Genomic DNA, 19,319 nt, shown 5'->3' with positions numbered 1-19,319 from the left:
CGCTCCGCTAATCGTTCATGTTGACCCCGCCCCCAAGTCGCTCTCCGCTCGCTCCCCGCTCACCTTGAATCGAGCGCTCCCCGCTCCCCGCGCCAGATCGCTCAGCATTTTTTTATTTTTTTTGGAGCATGGTGTAAATTAGCTCAAACTACAACAGTCTACACCCCCTGGGCCCCTTAACAATTGTTTGTATTGAGCCGCATTGTAATTGTACCCATTCTGCAATGTTAAATAACGTTGTTTATCCATTCACTAGCTCTATTAAGCGATGATAGGCTAGCCGAGCCACAATGCTATGGTCGCTGCCATTAACGTTAGCATGTAAGCTAACGTCAACAACAATGGCGTCGATATTTTTTCTAACAGGAGTGAGTGAAGGAGGAGGAGTGAAGCCTGAACAGGATATCACAGGTTCACCCTTCTCATTGGTTGAAATGGCCTTCATGTTTGTACATCGCCATCTGTTGCTTTGGCATTGTACTGCATGTATATTACATCAACAGCACTGTGAGCGACCTGGAGTGGATTGGAGCGGAGGAGAACTCTCGCTCCGGACGTCGCGCCGACTCATTTTAAAACCCACTCCTCGCTCATGTCAAAACCGGCCGCTCCGCGCCCAGCGCCGCTCACGCTCCGATCCGCTCACATGCACTGACGGGAGATGAGAGACATCAACATCATGTGTCTCACGGAGACATGGCTCACGTCGGCGACTCCGGACAAAAGCGTATCTCCCTCGGATGCCTTCACAGTCTTACGTGCAGATCGTACCGCTGCCTCAGGAAAGACCATCGGCGGCGGAGTTTGCCTCCTCACGAACAATTCCTGGGTTAATCCCGAGGGGGTGCAGGTTCTCTCAAACTCGTGTTCTCCGGACATGGAACATCTTTCTATCCTGTGTCGTCCGTTCCACCTCCCGCGGGAGTTCTCCGCGGTCGTCATGACCGCCGTATATATCCCCCCACACGCGAATACGGGCAAAGCGCTGGGAGAACTACACGACTATCTCAACAGACACCAGATCAAACATACAGACGCAGCGATGGTAGTGGCCGGCGATTTCAACCAGGCCAACCTGAAGAAAGTGATGCCGTCCTTTTTTCAGCACATCGCTTGCTCCACCAGAGGGAAAAACACACTCGACCACTGTTATTCCCCGTTCAGAGCCGGCTACAAGGCAGTAGCCGCTCCGCCATTAACGGGGTCCACAAGCTCGAGCGACCACGACTCCATCTTGCTATTTCCGGCATATCAACAGAGATCACGTGACGCCGTCGTGTCACGTGAGACAAAGAAGTGGACCGACGAATCAGAGGCCACGCTCCAGGACGTGTTTACAGACACGGATTGGGATATGTTCAAAGGAAGCGCCAGTGACGTCAGTGAGCTCGCAGACACAGTGGTGAGCTACATCACAACAATAGCCGATGGTATTGTCCCCAGAAAAACGGTGCGGATTTTCCCAAACCAGAAACCGTGGGTGGATAGCACTATTAGAGCAGCTCTGAACTCTCGTACCACCGCCTACAACCTGGGTAGAGAGTCAGGAAACATGGAGGAGTAGGCTTCAGTCTATACTCTACGCAAGGCTGTCAAACTTGCTAAGAGGACATATGCTGACAAACTGGAGACACAAATGGCACAAAACGACACAAGAGGATTATGGCAGGGACTGAAGACAATAACTGACTATAAAGTCAGCGCCCCCTCAATGGGGAGCGACGACGCCTCCCTCGCGGACAAGCTCAACATCTTCTACGCTCGGTTTGGTGTAGACAGTGACGCTGCCGGCTCTCCGGCTAGTGACGTCACTGGCGCGCCGGCTGTTGTGGAGGGGGGGGGGGGCAACCGCGGGGGGGCGGGGACGCTCTCTCGTTGTCAGAACACAGTGTGAGAAGAGCATTTATGCAGGTGAACACCAGGAAGGCTGCTGGCCCAGATGGCATAACAGGACGCATACTCAAGTCCTGTGCCAACCAGCTGGCCCCAGTGTTAACCGCCATATTTAATCAATCCCTGGCGGAGTCAGTGGTCCCTGCCTGCTTCAAGATGTCTACCATCATCCCTGTACCGAAGAAACCCTCCCCAACATGTCCAAATGACTACAGACCGGTGGCACTCACCTCTGTGGTCATGAAATGTTTCGAGAGGCTGGTCAAGGACCACATTTGTGCCTCCCTCCCCAGTGATATGGACCCTATGCAATTTGCATACAGGACAAACAGGTCCACCGACGACGCGGTCTCCCAGGTACTGCACAGCACCCTCTCGCACCTTGACCGTCAGAAGGGGGGCTATGTGAGACTGTTGTTCATTGACTACAGCTCAGCGTTCAACACCATAGTCCCCACCAGACTGGTGGACAAGCTGATCGAGCTAGGTCTGAGCTCCGCCCTGAGCGCCTGGGTACTGGACTTTCTGAGCGAAAGACCCCAGGCAGTCAGGGTGGGGGGTCAGACCTCCAACACCATCACCCTGAGCATCGGGTCCCCCCAGGGCTGTGTTCTGAGCCCCCTGCTGTACTCACTCTACACACACGACTGTGTGGCCAAGTTCAGCTCCAACTCCATAGTGAAGTTCGCAGACGACACGGTGGTGGTGGGGCTGATCTCGGACAACGACGAGAAGGCCTACCGGGAGGAGGTTGAGGTACTGGAACGCTGGTGCCAGGACAACAGCCTGCTACTGAACATTGGTAAAACCAAGGAGCTGATCGTGGATTATAGGAGAGGACAGCAGGAGATGCACACACCACTGATGATTAACGGGGCTCCCGTGGACAGGGTGAGCAGCTTTAAGTACCTGGGGGTCCACATCTCAGAGGACCTGACATGGTCAACACACATAGACACAGTAGTAAAGAAGGCGAAACAGCGCCTCTACCACCTGAGACAGTTAAGGAAGTTCAGAGTATCGGGGAAGATACTCCAGTCCTTCTACTCAGGAGCTGTAGAGAGCATCCTGGCCGGAAACATCACTGCCTGGTATGGAAACAGCACGGCACAGGACAAGAAGGCCCTACAGAGAGTGGTGCGCTCAGCCGAGCGTACCACGGGTATTGCACTACCCCCCCTGCAGGTTCTATACAACAAGAGGTGCAAATCCAGAGCCTGCAGGATAATGAAAGACCCTCACCACCCCAATAACAGCCTGTTTCAGCTGCTGAGGTCAGGCAGACGCCTGCGAACCCCAGCTACTAGGACAGAGCGGCTTAGGCTCAGCTTCTTCCCCCAGGCCATCAGAGCCATGAACAATGAACATTGAGTGCTCAGAACATTGAACTATCCACACACAAGCACACATGAACACACACACGACACGCACACTGTGCACGCTCACACACGAGCAGTCACTTAACACTTTAACATGAGCGGGCACACACTCATGTCGCGCACACACGCACACTTATGGCCAAAGGAAAGGACACTTTAAATTAGAATAACAGGAACAGTGTACTGCACTACCAAAGCTAACTAGCATGTCCCATATGCTCTGTAAATAACTATGTACAGATACCGAGATGTCACTCGATGTTACCTGTTACCTGTTTACTGCACAATGTTGTTTTTTCATTTTGATTCTATTATATGTACCACTGTATTGCACATCGTTGCGGGCAAGACCACCCGCATTTCATTGTATACCTGTATGCCGTGACAATTAAAACTCTTGACTTGACTTGACTTGAAGTACACTCTGAGTCCTGAACGTGCTGGTAATATGTCTTAAGTGGCTGAAAAGGTTGCACAAATTATATTATCTGATATCTGCTTGGAGAATGGCATTCTGTCTTAAACTCTAAAGCGCGTTCCCGTTCAGCTCATTTGCATATAACACAACGCCTCCATAGCTCCTTATAAGGCAACTGGTGACGCAGCTGTGTGAAATGGAATGGCGGAAGTGCTTTGCGAGCCGCGTGATTACGAAACCTATCGTCAGTCAGTGCCAATCAGAGATTGTCTCCGAGAAATGCTGCTAGGTTTCGTAATCACGCTTGCGCCCATCAAAACTAGATTAGATTAATGTATTGGCATCATATACAGCTCGCGGTACACACCTGCCGCAGTGCGAGCGCACACACAGACACACACACGCGCGCAGTACTGTATATGAATGAATGAATGACATATAATATATATAGCCTACGGCGGGCGTAATGAATGAACGCAGTATGGCTTATTATTCCATAATTAAGCCTATAGGCTACTGTTCATTTGTAGGCGCACACAAGACTTGTTATGGAATATTAATGCAGTCTATTTCCACCGATTAGCTTTAGTTCTTATTTATTTATCCACTGTCATTTCAGTGTTGGTGTATAGGCTATATAGTGTATTTCAATATAAGTTTAATTGATTAATGATATATTCGAAGGAATGCAGGTTTATAGCTATATCAACCCCCTCCAATGTACAGTAAATGACCAAGTGTTATGGTTTGTAACCGACCCCAATCGCACAACACAAGACAGGTATGAGAGTAAGCCAAAACAAGGCAAATATTTATTCTAGAACAAAAAGCGGCACAGTCCCTTTAAGGGAGAACACAAAAACACTAGAGTCAAAGAAATATGGAAAATGCGGCACTGTGCCTTTAAGAGGCGAACAGGCTAAGGGACTAAGGCTAAGGGACAGGGCCAGGGCTAAATGTCAAGGACCAGGACCAGGGGCACTGGAGAGGGGGACAGGGACAGAGGCCCGGAGAGGCGGGCTGGAGACAGGGACAGAGAACAGGGTTAAGGCCTTGGACAGGGCGAGGGCCAGAGCTGCTTACAGGGATGAGGACAGGGTTCCGACGGCGGAGGCCGGGCACGGGGACAAGGGCCCGACGGCGGAGGCCTGGCACGGGAACAGGGGCCCGACGGCGGAGGCCTGGCACGGGAACAGGGGCCCGACGGCGGAGGCCTGGCACGGGAACAGGGGCCCGACGGCGGAGGCCTGGCACGGGAACAGGGGCCTGACAGCGGGGGCCTGGGCACGGAGATCCTCCTTGGATGCTGCAGACGGGCAGCGCAGAACAAAGGGATCCCAGGGGACCGGGGCGAAGAGACGCCATCCTCCCGTGGAAATAGGGAGCGATGCACGCCGTCTTGACGTCTGGCTTGGCACGGAGATCCTCCTCGGATGCTGCAGACGGGCAGCGCAGAACACAGGGGTGCCAGGGGACCGGGGCGAAGAGACGCATCCTCCCGTGGAAATAGGGAGCGATGCGCGCCGGCTTGACGTCTGGAGTGGGAACACTGGAAAACCTCCCGTAGAGAATTAGAGAGCGAAGACGGTGTCCCACTCCAGGCAAACGGTGACAGGTGGTGATGGCTGGCACGTTGTCTCACGCCGGAGACGCGGCAGGAGATGGTAACGTACAGGATGGTAACCGTACAGAACTCCATGAACACAGAGTGAACATAGATACAGAACGAACACAGAGTCCAGAACACAGAATCCAGAACACAGAATCCAGAACACAGAACGACCCGACAAGGACTGGAGGGGAGTCTGCAACCTAAGTACTCTCCAGCAGATTGCAAACTCCCAACAGGTGCGTGAGGGTAGAGGACAGAATGTCCAAGGGTGGGGGCTGGTGAAGAGTAGGAGGCAGGCAAAAGTTCTCACAAGGGTGGGGGCTGGTGAAGAGAGTAGACAGGGAAAAGCTCAGGGAACAGGCGAATCCTCACAGTACCTCCCCCCCCACGGGAGCCACCGGGCGACCAAAAAAAGCAGACAGCGGGGCAGGGGACACGACAAAGCAACAAACAAAAAAAAAATTGGCCATGCTAGCAGGGGAAGCTACACCTAAAGTGGGGCTAGCAGAGGGACTGGGTAGCTGCCAGAGCATTGCTAGCTACAGGGCCTATGCTAGCTGTACTGCTACATTAGCATAGAGGCTGCGCTAGCTGCCGGAGCTAGGCTAGCAGACAGGGCTGGACTAGCAAAGGAGAACAAGCTAGCTGGAAGGACAGTCCTAGCTGTGGGGAACAGGGGCGTCTATACAAATAGTAGCTCCAGTTCTGCAGACCCCTCTCTGATTGGTTGAGCTCCATTTCTGCAGCCCCCTCTCTGATTGGTTGAGCGAAGCCCCTCTCTGATTGGTTGAGCGCGCGCATGCGCATGAGCCGCGACAAGCTCCTCCAGAAACTCCGGAGGAAACTCCGTTAAGCTCCAGAGAGAGAGGCTGAAAACACACAGTTCTTGCCCGACGGATGGGAGCGAATCCCGGATCCGAGGTTTCTGATGACTACCCCCAAAACATGGAGGTCGCGAACGCAATTTATACGCATGGAAGTATTGATTACGCCATAACAAATCATTAAAAAAATATACCGTTAACTGGAATATGTTGTGTGTGCCTTTCTGAATATGATTTGGGAGGGTTATAATAGAAGAAAGACAGTGTAAACAATATAACGTTATGTGAATAAACCGCGAAATAATAACTAATTCCTTGGTCAATAGAAGTCTCTGTGATACTTTCTGAATATGATTTGGGAGGGTTATAATAGAAGAAAGACAGTGTAAACAATATAACGTTATGTGAATAAACCGCGAAATAATAACTAATTCCTTGGTCAATAGAAGTCTCTGTGATACTTTTTTTTTTTTTTTTTTTTTTTTGTCTTTTCCCCCCTCCATTTTCCTCCGATTTTCTCCCATCCCAATGTTAGTCGTATGCCAATTCCCAGTCCCTTCCTGATCGCTGCGCACTTACCCCCCACAGTCAGATCATCTGGGAGAGTGGAGGCTACCACGTGCTTCCTCCGACACACGTCCAGCCAATCACCGCTTCTTTTCACCTGGCAGCGCGGATTCTCATTGAGAGGGCGTAGCGTGTGGGAGGACCACACTATCCCCCTCACGTCCAATCCGCGCTTAGCAGGCGCCCCGACCGAACTGTAGGAGTCGCTGTTTACAACGACCCGGACCCACCCCGCCAGCTTCTCCCACCCTCTGATACAGCCAATTGTATCAGTGCAGACGGCCAGCCAAGCTGGTGACAACCCCGGAGCTGTGAGCTGGATTCGAACAGGCGAATCGAGCTCACAGCTCCGGGGCTGGTGACGAACGCAATCTCCGCTCGGCCACCTAACCGCCTCTCTGTGATACTTTCTGAATATGATTTGGGAGGGAGGGTTATGAATAAACCGCGAAATAACATAACGTTATGTTATATAATGTTACAATGTACAGTTTCTAACAGCTGGCTGTGTTGTGAAATGTGCATAACGTTATGAATAAACCGCAAAGTCACGCGAAATAACGTTATAAACGCGAATCTGGTAGTACATTTATTTGTATCTTCTTGAGATGATAACATTACATCCGCCTTTTACCGCATGACGAGCTAAACCAATCAGAGAGGGGCTTCGCTCAACCAATCAAAGAGGGGGCTGCAGAAATGGAGCTCAACCAATCAGAGAGGGGTCTGCAGAACTGGAGCTACTATTTGTATAGACGCGGAACAGGGTAGCTAACAGGGGAGCTAACGAGGCTAACAGGGGAGCTAACAGGGGAGTCAACAGGGGAACTAACAGGGGAACTAACAGGGGAACTAGAGGGAACTAGAGTGGGTTAGAGGGAACTAGAGGGAACTAACAGGGGCTAACTCACATACACTGTCTGTGCTGGCTGGGGTCGTTGACTGGTCGGGTCGTACTGTTATGGTTTGTAACCGACCCCAATCGCACAACACAAGACAGGTATGAGAGTAAGCCAAAACAGGGCAAATATTTATTCTAGAACAAAAAGCGGCACAGTCCCTTTAAGGGAGAACACAAAAACACTAGAGTCAAAGAAATATGGAAAATGCGGCACTGTGCCTTTAAGAGGCGAACAGGCTAAGGGACTAAGGCTAAGGGACAGGGCCAGGGCTAAATGTCAAGGACCAGGACCAGGGGCACTGGAGAGGGGGACAGGGACAGAGGCCCGGAGAGGCGGGCTGGAGACAGGGACAGAGAACAGGGTTAAGGCCTTGGACAGGGCGAGGGCCAGAGCTGCTTACAGGGATGAGGACAGGGTTCCGACGGCGGAGGCCGGGCACGGGGACAAGGGCGCGACGGCGGAGGCCTGGCACGGGAACAGGGGCCTGACGGCGGAGGCCTGGCACGGGAACAGGGGCCCGACGGCGGAGGCCTGGCACGGGAACAGGGGCCCGACAGCGGGGGCCTGGGCACGGAGATCCTCCTCGGATGCTGCAGACGGGCAGCGCAGAACAAAGGGGTCCCAGGGGACCGGGGCGAAGAGACGCCATCCTCCCGTGGAAATAGGGAGCGATGCGTGCCGTCTTGACGTCTGGAGTGGGAACACCACTCCAGGCTTGGCACGGAGATCCTCCTCGGATGCTGCAGACGGGCAGCGCAGAACACAGGGGTCCCAGGGGACCGGGGCGAAGAGACGCATCCTCCCGTGGAAATAGGGAGCGATGCGCGCCGGCTTGACGTCTGGAGTGGGAACACTGGAAAACCTCCCGTAGAGAATTAGAGAGCGAAGACGGTGTCCCACTCCAGGCAAACGGTGACAGGTGGTGATGGCTGGCACGTCGTCTCACGCCGGAGACGCGGCAGGAGATGGTAACGTACATGATGGTAACCGTACAGAACTCCATGAACACAGAGTGAACATAGATACAGAACGAACACAGAGTCCAGAACACAGAATCCAGAACACAGAATCCAGAACACAGAATCCAGAACACAGAATCCAGAACACAGAACAACCCGACAAGGACTGGATGGGAGTCTGCAACCTAAGTACTCTCCAGCAGATTGCAAACTCCCAACAGGTGCGTGAGGGTAGAGGACAGAATGTCCAAGGGTGGGGGCTGGTGAAGAGTAGGAGGCAGGCAAAAGTTCTCACAAGGGTGGGGCTGGTGAAGAGAGTAGACAGGGAAAAGCTCAGGGAACAGGCGAATCCTCACACCAAGTATGGTTTTGTCAATATTCCAATGTACAGTTTTGCTTGTACAGTGTAAGTCTATCCCCCACCCACCCCTCCTACCCAACCTCCTCCAACAGTTTCTACGTCAAATGTGCTCTCTTTTCTGGACTCTTTTTGTATCACAAACAGTACTGTATTTGCAAATCTGGTATGTCATAAATGTATAGATGTAGCAGTACTGTCTATGTGTCATGTGTGTCATATATGTTATGATGAATTGAAAATGGGGGACCCTGATGTAAACAAGATGAAATTCTTTCTCTGGTCTGCATCCCCTTATGTAATTGAGCTGTACTGTACTGTACCCATTCTGCAATCTGTTAATAAAGTTTTCAATCAATCAATCAATCAATCAATCAAACAAAGGTCTGTCCCATTGTATACCAATCAATGGGATACATTGCATGTTGACCTGCATTCTTTCAAATGTATATAATTAATCATTAAAACAGAAATACAAATTCCACAGAAGGCATTAAATTATTATTATTTTCAATCATTTCACAATAATTGCATAATTGTGTTTGAATATCTGAGTAATTAAAGTAATTATACATTTGTCCAAAATAGCTGGTTCAGATATGGTTAAGCAGCTGCCCTGTGATCAGATGAATCCATATTATTTATTTTTCCGACATCAAATGCGTAATTTCTTATCGTACAAATATTGTCATATTTATTTTAATTATGATTAAGTAATTAATTCCAAGGAGGCCTGTAGCGTTGACGTGAAGGAATCACTATGAGAACACAGTCTGTCAAGTTATAATAACATTTTAAATTAGTCAATCAATCATGAGATTTGATCGTGGGCTGAGAGCATATTTAAGTGTGCTCCTCAGCACTCTTAAATCTGCTCTCAGCCACGATCAAATAAGATCTCAGGAAAGTTTGGGGACTCCCACTCCCAGCCCTAATATGTCTTAAATGGGCCGAAATCTGGCTAAGACGAAATATTTAGTCGTAACTTCGTTCGGGAATGAGACCCAGTGTCTTTAAATGTGTAATTTAGATGATTCATCAGCCAAACTACAACTGCCAGATCCAGTCACATTTTGGAAAAACATATAGTAAACAGTAGGGCTGACCTTCAAAGCTTTTTATGGCAATCGAAGCTTCGGGGGCGAGATTCGATATTAATTCGAAGCTTCGAGATAAAAAATAAAAATAATAATTATAATAGTTATTTTTTTATTATTATCTTATGTTGTGGGACTTGCACAGCACTTTGGTCAACTTTGTTGTTTTTAAATGTGCTCTATAAATAAAGTGGATTGGATTGGATTAACTAATTAAATGAATAACGAGTCGGGAGCTGCGCTGCTTGGGCGGCTGCTCTCCGTTACACAGCCAACAACATTACATTACATAATTATGTTGCAACCTTTGTTCGTTGCATTGGAGGCGCAAGATTTTGCAGGTGGGAGGGGAAATAATAAAAATAGATTTTCTTATTTACATTTTTTTTAAAAAAAATTTCCCCGTTCGAATCCCGTGCCCATCGAACGAAGCTTCGAAACTTCGAGGTATTTAAGACAGCCCTAGTAAACAGGAAGTGGTGCATTAGTTGTGAACGCAGTGTCCAATTTGCACCAAATAACGAGATTATGTGGGCATGGTCAAAAGGTGCCATTGAGGATTCGGTCTGTTTTGGGGATATACTCACTGTTGGCCACCGACAGCATCGGTTTAAAATCCAGCTTTCAACCCTCAGTTATCCACATGCCAAATGCTGCCGTCAGTCATATTAAGGCAGAGACGCGTTTTCCTCTTTTTTCCCATGAACTTCTGAAAGATGAGCAATATAACATCTGGGAAAGAGCCATAAATGTTTCCACGAAGACTGCAGGTGCAACTTCCCAACGCAGGGCCAACCAAAGTGTGGCCTTTCCCAACCCATGAGCCAAATTAGGCCATCAATGAAATTATTTGGCCCTCCAAAGAACTCCGGAGAGTGATATATTTCCTGTTTGATCTCTTTTGAACTATCTTGATTATTACAAGGGACAAACAAGTTGACTATATGACCTAAGGCATTGTCATACATCAAAAGTAAGCAAAAATATGTCCTGAAAGGGTTAACCGTCTGTATTGTCACAGTGAAAGGGTTAACCGGCTGTCGTGTGGCAGTGAAAGGGTTAATATACTCTGCTGCTTGGACTCATAAAAAATATATATATATATATATTTTATTGCACTGCTCTTATTCTGTCTTATTCTTTTATTTTGTGCGATTTCCAATACAAGTGGGGCCTCAGACCCTGGAGGTGGGTGCATGGGACCTGTGCAGGAACCCCTCTTTGGGTTGGACATTTTAACACAGAAATCTATCTATCACAATCTTTTAATCTTTTTTTTTTATATTGATTACAGAAATCTATTACAATCTTTAAATGTTTTAATCTTTTATTATTTTTCATAGATTTTAATGACATACATCTATTAAAGGTTTTCCGGTAGGTTTTAATGTCAATGCTCATTTTATGCCTGTCTATAATTATGCCAATTCTATGCTCATATGTATGCCTATGTCTATGTTGCAGATGGCCTAGTTAGGTAAAGGACTAGCTGAAAAGTGACATCTAGTGCTGCATTATGTGTTATACTTTCACTGAAATAAGGTATTGTACCGCCATCAGGTGTCCGAAACTGGATAATGCATCTTTTTAGATTGGCCTGACTAGAGAGGCATGTGTATGAATGAAGTGAATGGCCGGTGGTGGTGAGTGATACGTGCACCCTTCTCTGTGAACGAGTGACCTTTCCCTGTGAAAACAAACCAGTCGGCATCTTCTCAAAGTGAACACAACGCGTTCTTGTTGGTGCAGGTAGAACGGGAAATTCTACTATTTTGGCCACAGTGGCGCGGGATTTGTTGTTCCATTCAACTGTTAACAGACTGCAGAATGGGTACAATACAGTACAGCTCAATACAAACAACTGCTAAGAGGATGAAGACCAGAAAAATACATTTGTCTTGTTTACATAAGGGTCAATCAATCAATCAATCAATCAATCAATCAATCAGTCCTCCATTTTCAATTCATCAAGATAAGACCGTTATCACATCTATTTACCAGTTTGGTCAATGGTCACATGATACATTTATGACTTGACACGTCGACGATGACCGAATGCACCAGTAGTCAGTAATTAATAAAGTTTTCAATCAATTCAATCAATCAATTGTTAATGCGCTATAGTTAGGTCATAAAGTCAGCACCAATCAGATGCGAGGCAACAGATTCAAAAAGATTATTCAACCTTTTTTTTCTTGGTGCAGATGGTTTTAGGAAACTCAGCATGTCAACATATTTCTGATGATGTCTCACTCATGATACTCCCACGTTCACAATAAAGTATATTTGCACCACAAATGTTGAAGAAGGGTCAGTGAAAGGTCACAAATCGTAACTCGGTTATCATGGAACCTGCCCGAGTTTAAAACTGGTATTACCACTCCGCGTTGTACAGTAAATAACCAAGTATGGCTTTGTCAGTATTCCAATGTACAGTGTCCCCCCCCCTACCCAAACCCCCCCCCCTCCCCCCACCTCCAATCTACAGCCCCCCCCCCCCCCCCCCCACCCCACCTATCCAACCTCCTCCAATGTACAGTTTCTACGTCAAATGTATATACACTCTTTTTCTGGACACTTTTTGTATCACAAACAGTACTGTATTTGCAAATCTGGTATGTCATAAATGTATAGATGTAGCAGTACTGTCTATCTGTATGTCGTGTGTGTCATATGATGAATTGAAAATGGGGGACCCTGATGTAAACAAGACGAAAGTATTTCTCTGGTCTGCATCCCCTTAACAATTATATTGAGCTGTACTGTGCTGTACCCATTCTGCAATCTGTTAATAAACTTTTCAATAAATCAATCAATCAATCAATCAATCAATCGATCAATGGGCGTACATGTCACATGACCTGACCAATCAGAGACGCGGAAACACGAACGCGTTGGAGAAAGGCTTCAAACTACCTGCGTGCGATTAACTACTGTCGGCGAGTCAATAATTTCAGCACCACGGACAGAGCGACAGCAGCAGAGCGATTGGAGCAGCACTCCGACGTCGCGGATTAGAGAGGCATGTTCCATTGGTCTGGATGAGAAGTGACAGCAGGATTAAGGACGATGATAGGGCGCCAACGAGGACAACACTGAAATAATCGCTCTCATTATATTAAATATATATATTTCAACAGTGTAATTGAAGGCCTCCGGATTGCGCGACATTCAAACGTTTTGCCATATTTGCCGTCACCATACAGTAGCATGCAGTGGGAAAACACTACATCGTAGTCTTAGCACGGCTACTTTGTGGTAAGAGGTAAGCAGATTAACGTTTTCTACAGTATGGACATCGTCTAATTCCTGGCCCATTTGTCGTCAGGTATCTGTCTCAAGTAATTGATCTCCACGTTGAATATGGGAATACTCTCCAATAAACATAATTTCAGACACAAGTGGTGTCTGACTCTTTGCTGTGGTAGTGGTCTCTTTAGCATCCCGTGTGTCACTCTAGTCTATAGTAAAAACCGGAAGGATTCAGTTGTTAAAACCTATTGAGCCGATGCCTCAAGTCTGTAAACCCCCTGGTATATGTGTCAACGTGATTAACTTAACTCCACTGTGCTGTTGTAAAACACCTTCCTTACATAATGTCTAACCTACTTGGTCTGATTATTGACATGCATGTTAATGTGACTTGCCGTTGGAAGGCAACTAAAAATAAGGAGGAAAGAACAACAATAGATCTGTGTCTTAACCCATTCACTGCCACACTACAGAAGATTAACCCTTTACTATCACACTACTGACGGTTAACCTGCTGTCGCGTGGCAGTGAAAGGGTTAACCTCCTGTGTATTGTCGCAGTGAAAGGGTTAACCGTTTTGATAGTGCAGCAGTGAAAGGGTTAAAGGAACACGCCAAAATTATGGGAAATGCACTTACTATCTTCTCCAGCGTCTTCTAGGTTTTAAACTAGGCTAGTGGTCCGTATCGTATCCACTTCCATTAATTTGTGCTAAGCTAGGCTAGCTTGCAGCCGAATAGCTTTCTACCGAACACACAGAGAGGAAATTGGAATCTATCTCCTTGTCCGACTCTGGAGAAGACTGTAATCACATTTCCCATAATGTTGGTGTGCTCCTTTAAGCTGTGCAATTTCTGACACCACAGGTTCAAGAGACCGAGGACCTGAATTAACCTAAACAACATCAACATTGTACCACAATGGCGGGTAAGCAATGACCGCAGGTTGTAGTATTTTTTATTACGTTCTTATCGTCAGTGTTTCGTGTCTGATCGTTGTGACGCACATTTCTTTCAGAGCCAAACTTTCCTCCATTGCCAGCGTTCATCCCTCTGAAGCCATGTTTCTACCAGGACTTTGATGAGATCCCTGAACAGCATCGCACCTTGATCAAACGAATGTATCACCTGTGGATCTGTGAGTAACCAGACTGTGTGGATCTGTGAGTAGCCAGACTGTGTGGATCTGTGAGTAACCAGACTGTGTGGATCTGTGAGTAGCCAGACTGTGTGGATCTGTGAGTAACCAGACTGTGTGGATCTCTGAGTAACCAGACTGTGTGGATCTGTGAGTAACCAGACTGTGTGGATCTGTGAGTAGCCAGACTGTGTGGATCTGTGAGTAACCAGACTGTGTGGATCTGTGAGTAACCAGACTGTGTGGATCTGTGAGTAGCCAGACTGTGTGGATCTGTGAGTAACCAGACTGTGTGGATCTCTGAGTAACCAGACTGTGTGGATCTGTGAGTAACCAGACTGTGGATCTGTGAGTAGCCAGACTGTGGATCTCTGAGTAACCAGACTGTGTGGATCTGTGAGTAACCAGACTGTGTGGATCTGTGAGTAACCAGACTGTGTGGATCTGTGAGTAACCAGACTGTGTGGATCTGTGAGTAGCCAGACTGTGTGGATCTGTGAGTAACCAGACTGTGTGGATCTCTGAGTAACCAGACTGTGTGGATCTGTGAGTAGCCAGACTGTGTGGATCTGTGAGTAACCAGACTGTGTGGATCTCTGAGTAACCAGACTGTGTGGATCTGTGAGTAACCAGACTGTGGATCTGTGAGTAGCCAGACTGTGGATCTCTGAGTAACCAGACTGTGTGGATCTGTGAGTAATCAGACTGTGTGGATCTGTGAGTAACCAGACTGTGTGGATCTGTGAGTAACCAGACTGTGTGGATCTGTGAGTAACCAGACTGTGTGGATCTGTGAGTAACCAGACTGTGTGGATTTGTGAGTAATCAGACTGTGTGGATCTGTGAGTAGCCCAGCGTTTCCGTTAGCCGGTAATTACCGGTATTTGTCCGGCAAAATCTCTTGAAGTCCGACATATTTAATTTCTCCGGTCTTAATGTCCGGTGAAAATAATTCCCTGAGTCTAAGCACAATTTGATTATTTGAATTGTATTAAAATAGGCTAAAATTAAATAGCCTATGCGATGAACGAAACGATCATTACATTTGTTTCCTCGTTGCTTCTAATAATGACAACGACGTTGTCAGCGAGAGCTTTAAAAACGTAGGTCTCGGTTCGCTTCATCGGACCAAACGCGAACCAAATATAGGAAGTGATTATTATTACCACTGCTCGCAGCACTCACTGCAAAACAAGCACACTGCATCTAATCTCTCTATCTATCTATCTATCTCTCTATCTATCTATCTATCTATCTATCTATCTATCTATCTATCTATCTATCTATCTATCTATCTATCTATCTATCTATCTATCTATCTATCTATCTATGTCTGTGCATCTTGGGAAGAAGGAAGAAAAAACGCGGCTTATTATTATTACCGAGGCGCGCGGCTTATTATATTATTAAAACGGCTACTTGTGGGCACTCATAAAAACACCGTGGTCTACAAGTTGTTTCGCGAGAGGATGGTGGTAATGTGCTTCAATAGAACAATGGATCAATGCCATGTCAAAACTCGGCTCCGCTGATCTGGGCTCCGCAGTACACACACAGACACACACACACGCGCGCGCGCACACACAGGATCGCAGCCACACACACATTTCCACTGTCCAATAGACAAGCGCCCTTTTCGACCGCGTGACATTGAGGTGGAGAGAGTAGTCACGCAAACCATGATAATGTTGCCGTTGTTCTGCGGAATCCTACTCTCTCTGCTTTCTCAGTTCTTCGCTTGATATAATTAATACAAATGTCCAATATAACGGAATTCGTTAGCTCATAAAAATGTGATTATAACAGACTGCTGTTTAGTGTCAGACCGACTGCCACATACGCGGTCTATTTTATTTCAAGTCAGCAGCAGCACGGAGACGGAGTATCGAGGGACTTATTTTATTTGGAATATATTAATGACTGTATACGCAAAAGTAGCCTAGTTTTAAGTAATAATATTATAAATCTACATGCCTTGAGGATGACATTCTTTATATAGCCTGCCTATCTCAATTGTTTTAAAGCTCAATAAACTATGACCGGAATTAATCTCATTTGTCCGGTAGTTGAAATCTTGCAGGTCACGGAGACCGGCAACAATTTTTTCTAACGGAAACCCTGGAGTAGCCAGACTGTGTGGATCTGTGAGTAGCCAGACTGTGTGGATCTGTGAGTAACCAGACTGTGTGGATCTGTGAGTAACCAGACTGTGTGGACCTGTGAGTAGCCAGACTGTGTGGATCTGTGAGTAGCCAGACTGTGTGGATCTGTGAGTAACCAGACTGTGTGGATCTGTGAGTAACCAGACTGTGTGGATCTGTGAGTAACCAGACTGTGGATCTGTGAGTAACCAGACTGTGTGGATCTGTGAGTAACCAGACTGTGTGGATCTGTGAGTAACCAGACTGTGTGGATCTGTGAGTAACCAGACTGTGTGGATTTGTGAGTAATCAGACTGTGTGGATCTGTGAGTAGCCAGACTGTGTGGATATGTGAGTAGCCAGACTGTGTGGATCTGTGAGTAACCAGACTGTGTGGATCTGTGAGTAACCAGACTGTGTGGACCTGTGAGTAGCCAGACTGTGTGGATCTGTGAGTAGCCAGACTGTGTGGATCTGTGAGTAACCAGACTGTGTGGATCTGTGAGTAACCAGACTGTGTGGATCTGTGAGTAACCAGACTGTGGATCTGTGAGTAACCAGACTGTGTGGATCTGTGAGTAATCAGACTGTGGATCTGTGAGTAACCAGAGTGTGTGTAGAACATATGAAATATGTGTCGTATATTATCAATCAATATCTAAGGTTATGTTGCAGTACAATAAGGTTGCTATCTGGAAAAGGAAGAAGGTCATAATGATACAAATGGTCTTTCTCTACTGAGTGGAGAAATAAACTGTGCAGGCCAGGCAAAGAAGGAACTATAGTTCAACTCAAGTCTGATTTATTTTGCCAAAGGGCTCAGAGTGAATTAGAAGGTTGCTTTTTACATACAAGGATTATTTCATGGTACATCAAACACATGTTTGTACAAAGGTTTAATAAGGTTTGCACATCAAACCTAGTATGCACATAAAACAGTATTCATGTTAACATCAATGAAATAGAGAATCTTTACTGAGCATTTACACATGAGTAAACCTGGTTTACAGATCAGGGATCTGTACATTACTCTAACCTAAACAACATTGGTTTCTCCCATGATTTACTCACATGAAAATCAGCAGTCTCTGGATGGATCGGTTGAGAGACACAGAAACCCCCCTGGTGGGTTGTCTGGCCTCCCTCTCAAACACCGCGCTCTCTCTTAAATACTCTAATTTCCACCAATAATAACAGTCTAATAATACGTTTTGGTCCAATTAGATTGGTCTTCTGGGAGACGGTCCCGCCCCCCCTGATTTCCTCGTCGGTGTCTTCCAGTATGTCAACAGCTGGGGTCTTCAGGTGGCCCCCCTCCTTTTAGACTGTCGCGTTCTTCTACAGAGGCATCTCCTATTTAAACATTTTACCCAAATATCTCTAGTGTATATGAATTACACTCTTCCAGTATTATCACAGTTTTACTCTTTTGCTTACATTTTGATACTTAATATGGTCTTGTTTATAAATTAGTTTCCATGTACCTTTTGGTTAATCTCAAAAGTAGTTTAGGTCTGTAATCACACCTCTGTTTCTCTCTGTCTGTAATCTGTTAGGCGCTGAGTGGAACTTTTCAGTTCCTTTGTTTCTAGTGGGGCGACATTTGCATACAGTCTTTAGTCACGAGTGGGGGTTGAGTGGCTGTCTGTGACACCAGTATCAGCTCCTTACTTTAGCACTGAAAATCCATTTTGCTGTTGAAAGGTACACCTGGCTTTTACATTATGGTTCTCTAATTATTCACACATATTAGTTATGAAATACACAGTCAATGTTACCACATATGTCTTGCCAGTTGATAATAATTTAACCGGATGAGATATTATTCATGGAGGTAGACAATAGAGAGTCTTTGATTAAGGATAATTTTACTGACAGAATGACACATTGCAACATGGAAATACCTAGGTTACAGCAATGGGCCCCAGCCTAGATCATTGTAGAATGCCGAGCTAACAAAATATTTATATAGGAGTAGACAAAACTAAATGGGGCATTGATGTACATGATATGAATTATAGATATGATGTACAGAAATATTTGGAATTATAGATATGATGTACAGAGATATCTGGATAATGACATATACTTATGATAAGGTTGTGTGTGTGCATAATGTGTGTACAATGTTTAGAGACTAGAGAGCAAGAGAGAGAGCAAGAGAGAGATAGTGTGTTTGTGTTTGTGCATGTGTGTGTGTTAGAAAGAGAGAGAACGAAAGAGAGGAAAGTGTTGGTAACTTGGTATATTTCCCTGTCACCAGTGCAAGATGTCTTGACAATAACAAAAACTGTTGTTGATAAAATGTCCTGACATCAAATCCAGACTAGATTAATTGTGAAATTGGATCATACCTTATCTGCAGATTCAGTGGGCCTCTGGACAATGGGAGACTAACATGCAATTGAAAGTCAGATGTGATTCTCTGTTTGTTCGTTTGTTTTTTCTATTGTGGCTATTGGCTATTTACATTGAAAAAAGTAAAACAGCTTTTTATTCACATTCTGAAAAAAACTTTGATGAAGGTATTTAGATAACTCTTAAAGGGTAAATTCAGAATGATGGACCCCTAGCCCTATTTATTGATGATGTTGTCGGATGAAGTCCTTTCTCAGCTCAATCCATGGTGTGCTTCATAGTGGACTGGATCCTTAATTAGCTACAAAATGCAGGTACAGTTAAGGTGGCCACAGTAAAAAGAAGCACCTGAACATAGCTGAAAACAAGCCTCTTTATTTGAGGTGCACTGTGGAGTAGGGTTCAGCATTACTAGGGTTCAG

General features: G+C 46.3%; 1 protein-coding gene across 1 annotated transcript in view; it reads left to right on the top strand.

Annotated features, from left to right (window-relative positions):
* scamp5b (secretory carrier membrane protein 5b) overlaps positions 1-19,319 on the top strand; it is a gene marked incomplete at both ends in the record, with an annotated part of 49,425 nt that overhangs the window by 10,953 nt on the left and 19,153 nt on the right. Inside the window, one exon of the mRNA XM_084337112.1 lies at positions 14,279-14,398. Within this exon, the coding sequence (XP_084193238.1) occupies positions 14,279-14,398 (120 nt within the window). The remainder of the gene's footprint in view (positions 1-14,278; positions 14,399-19,319) is intronic.

Source organism: Notolepis coatsorum (genome assembly GCF_963971535.1).
Source record: "Notolepis coatsorum genome assembly, chromosome: 20".
In the NCBI taxonomy this organism is placed as follows: Eukaryota; Metazoa; Chordata; class Actinopteri; order Aulopiformes; family Paralepididae; genus Notolepis; species Notolepis coatsorum.
This window is presented reverse-complemented; position numbering and strand designations above follow the sequence as displayed.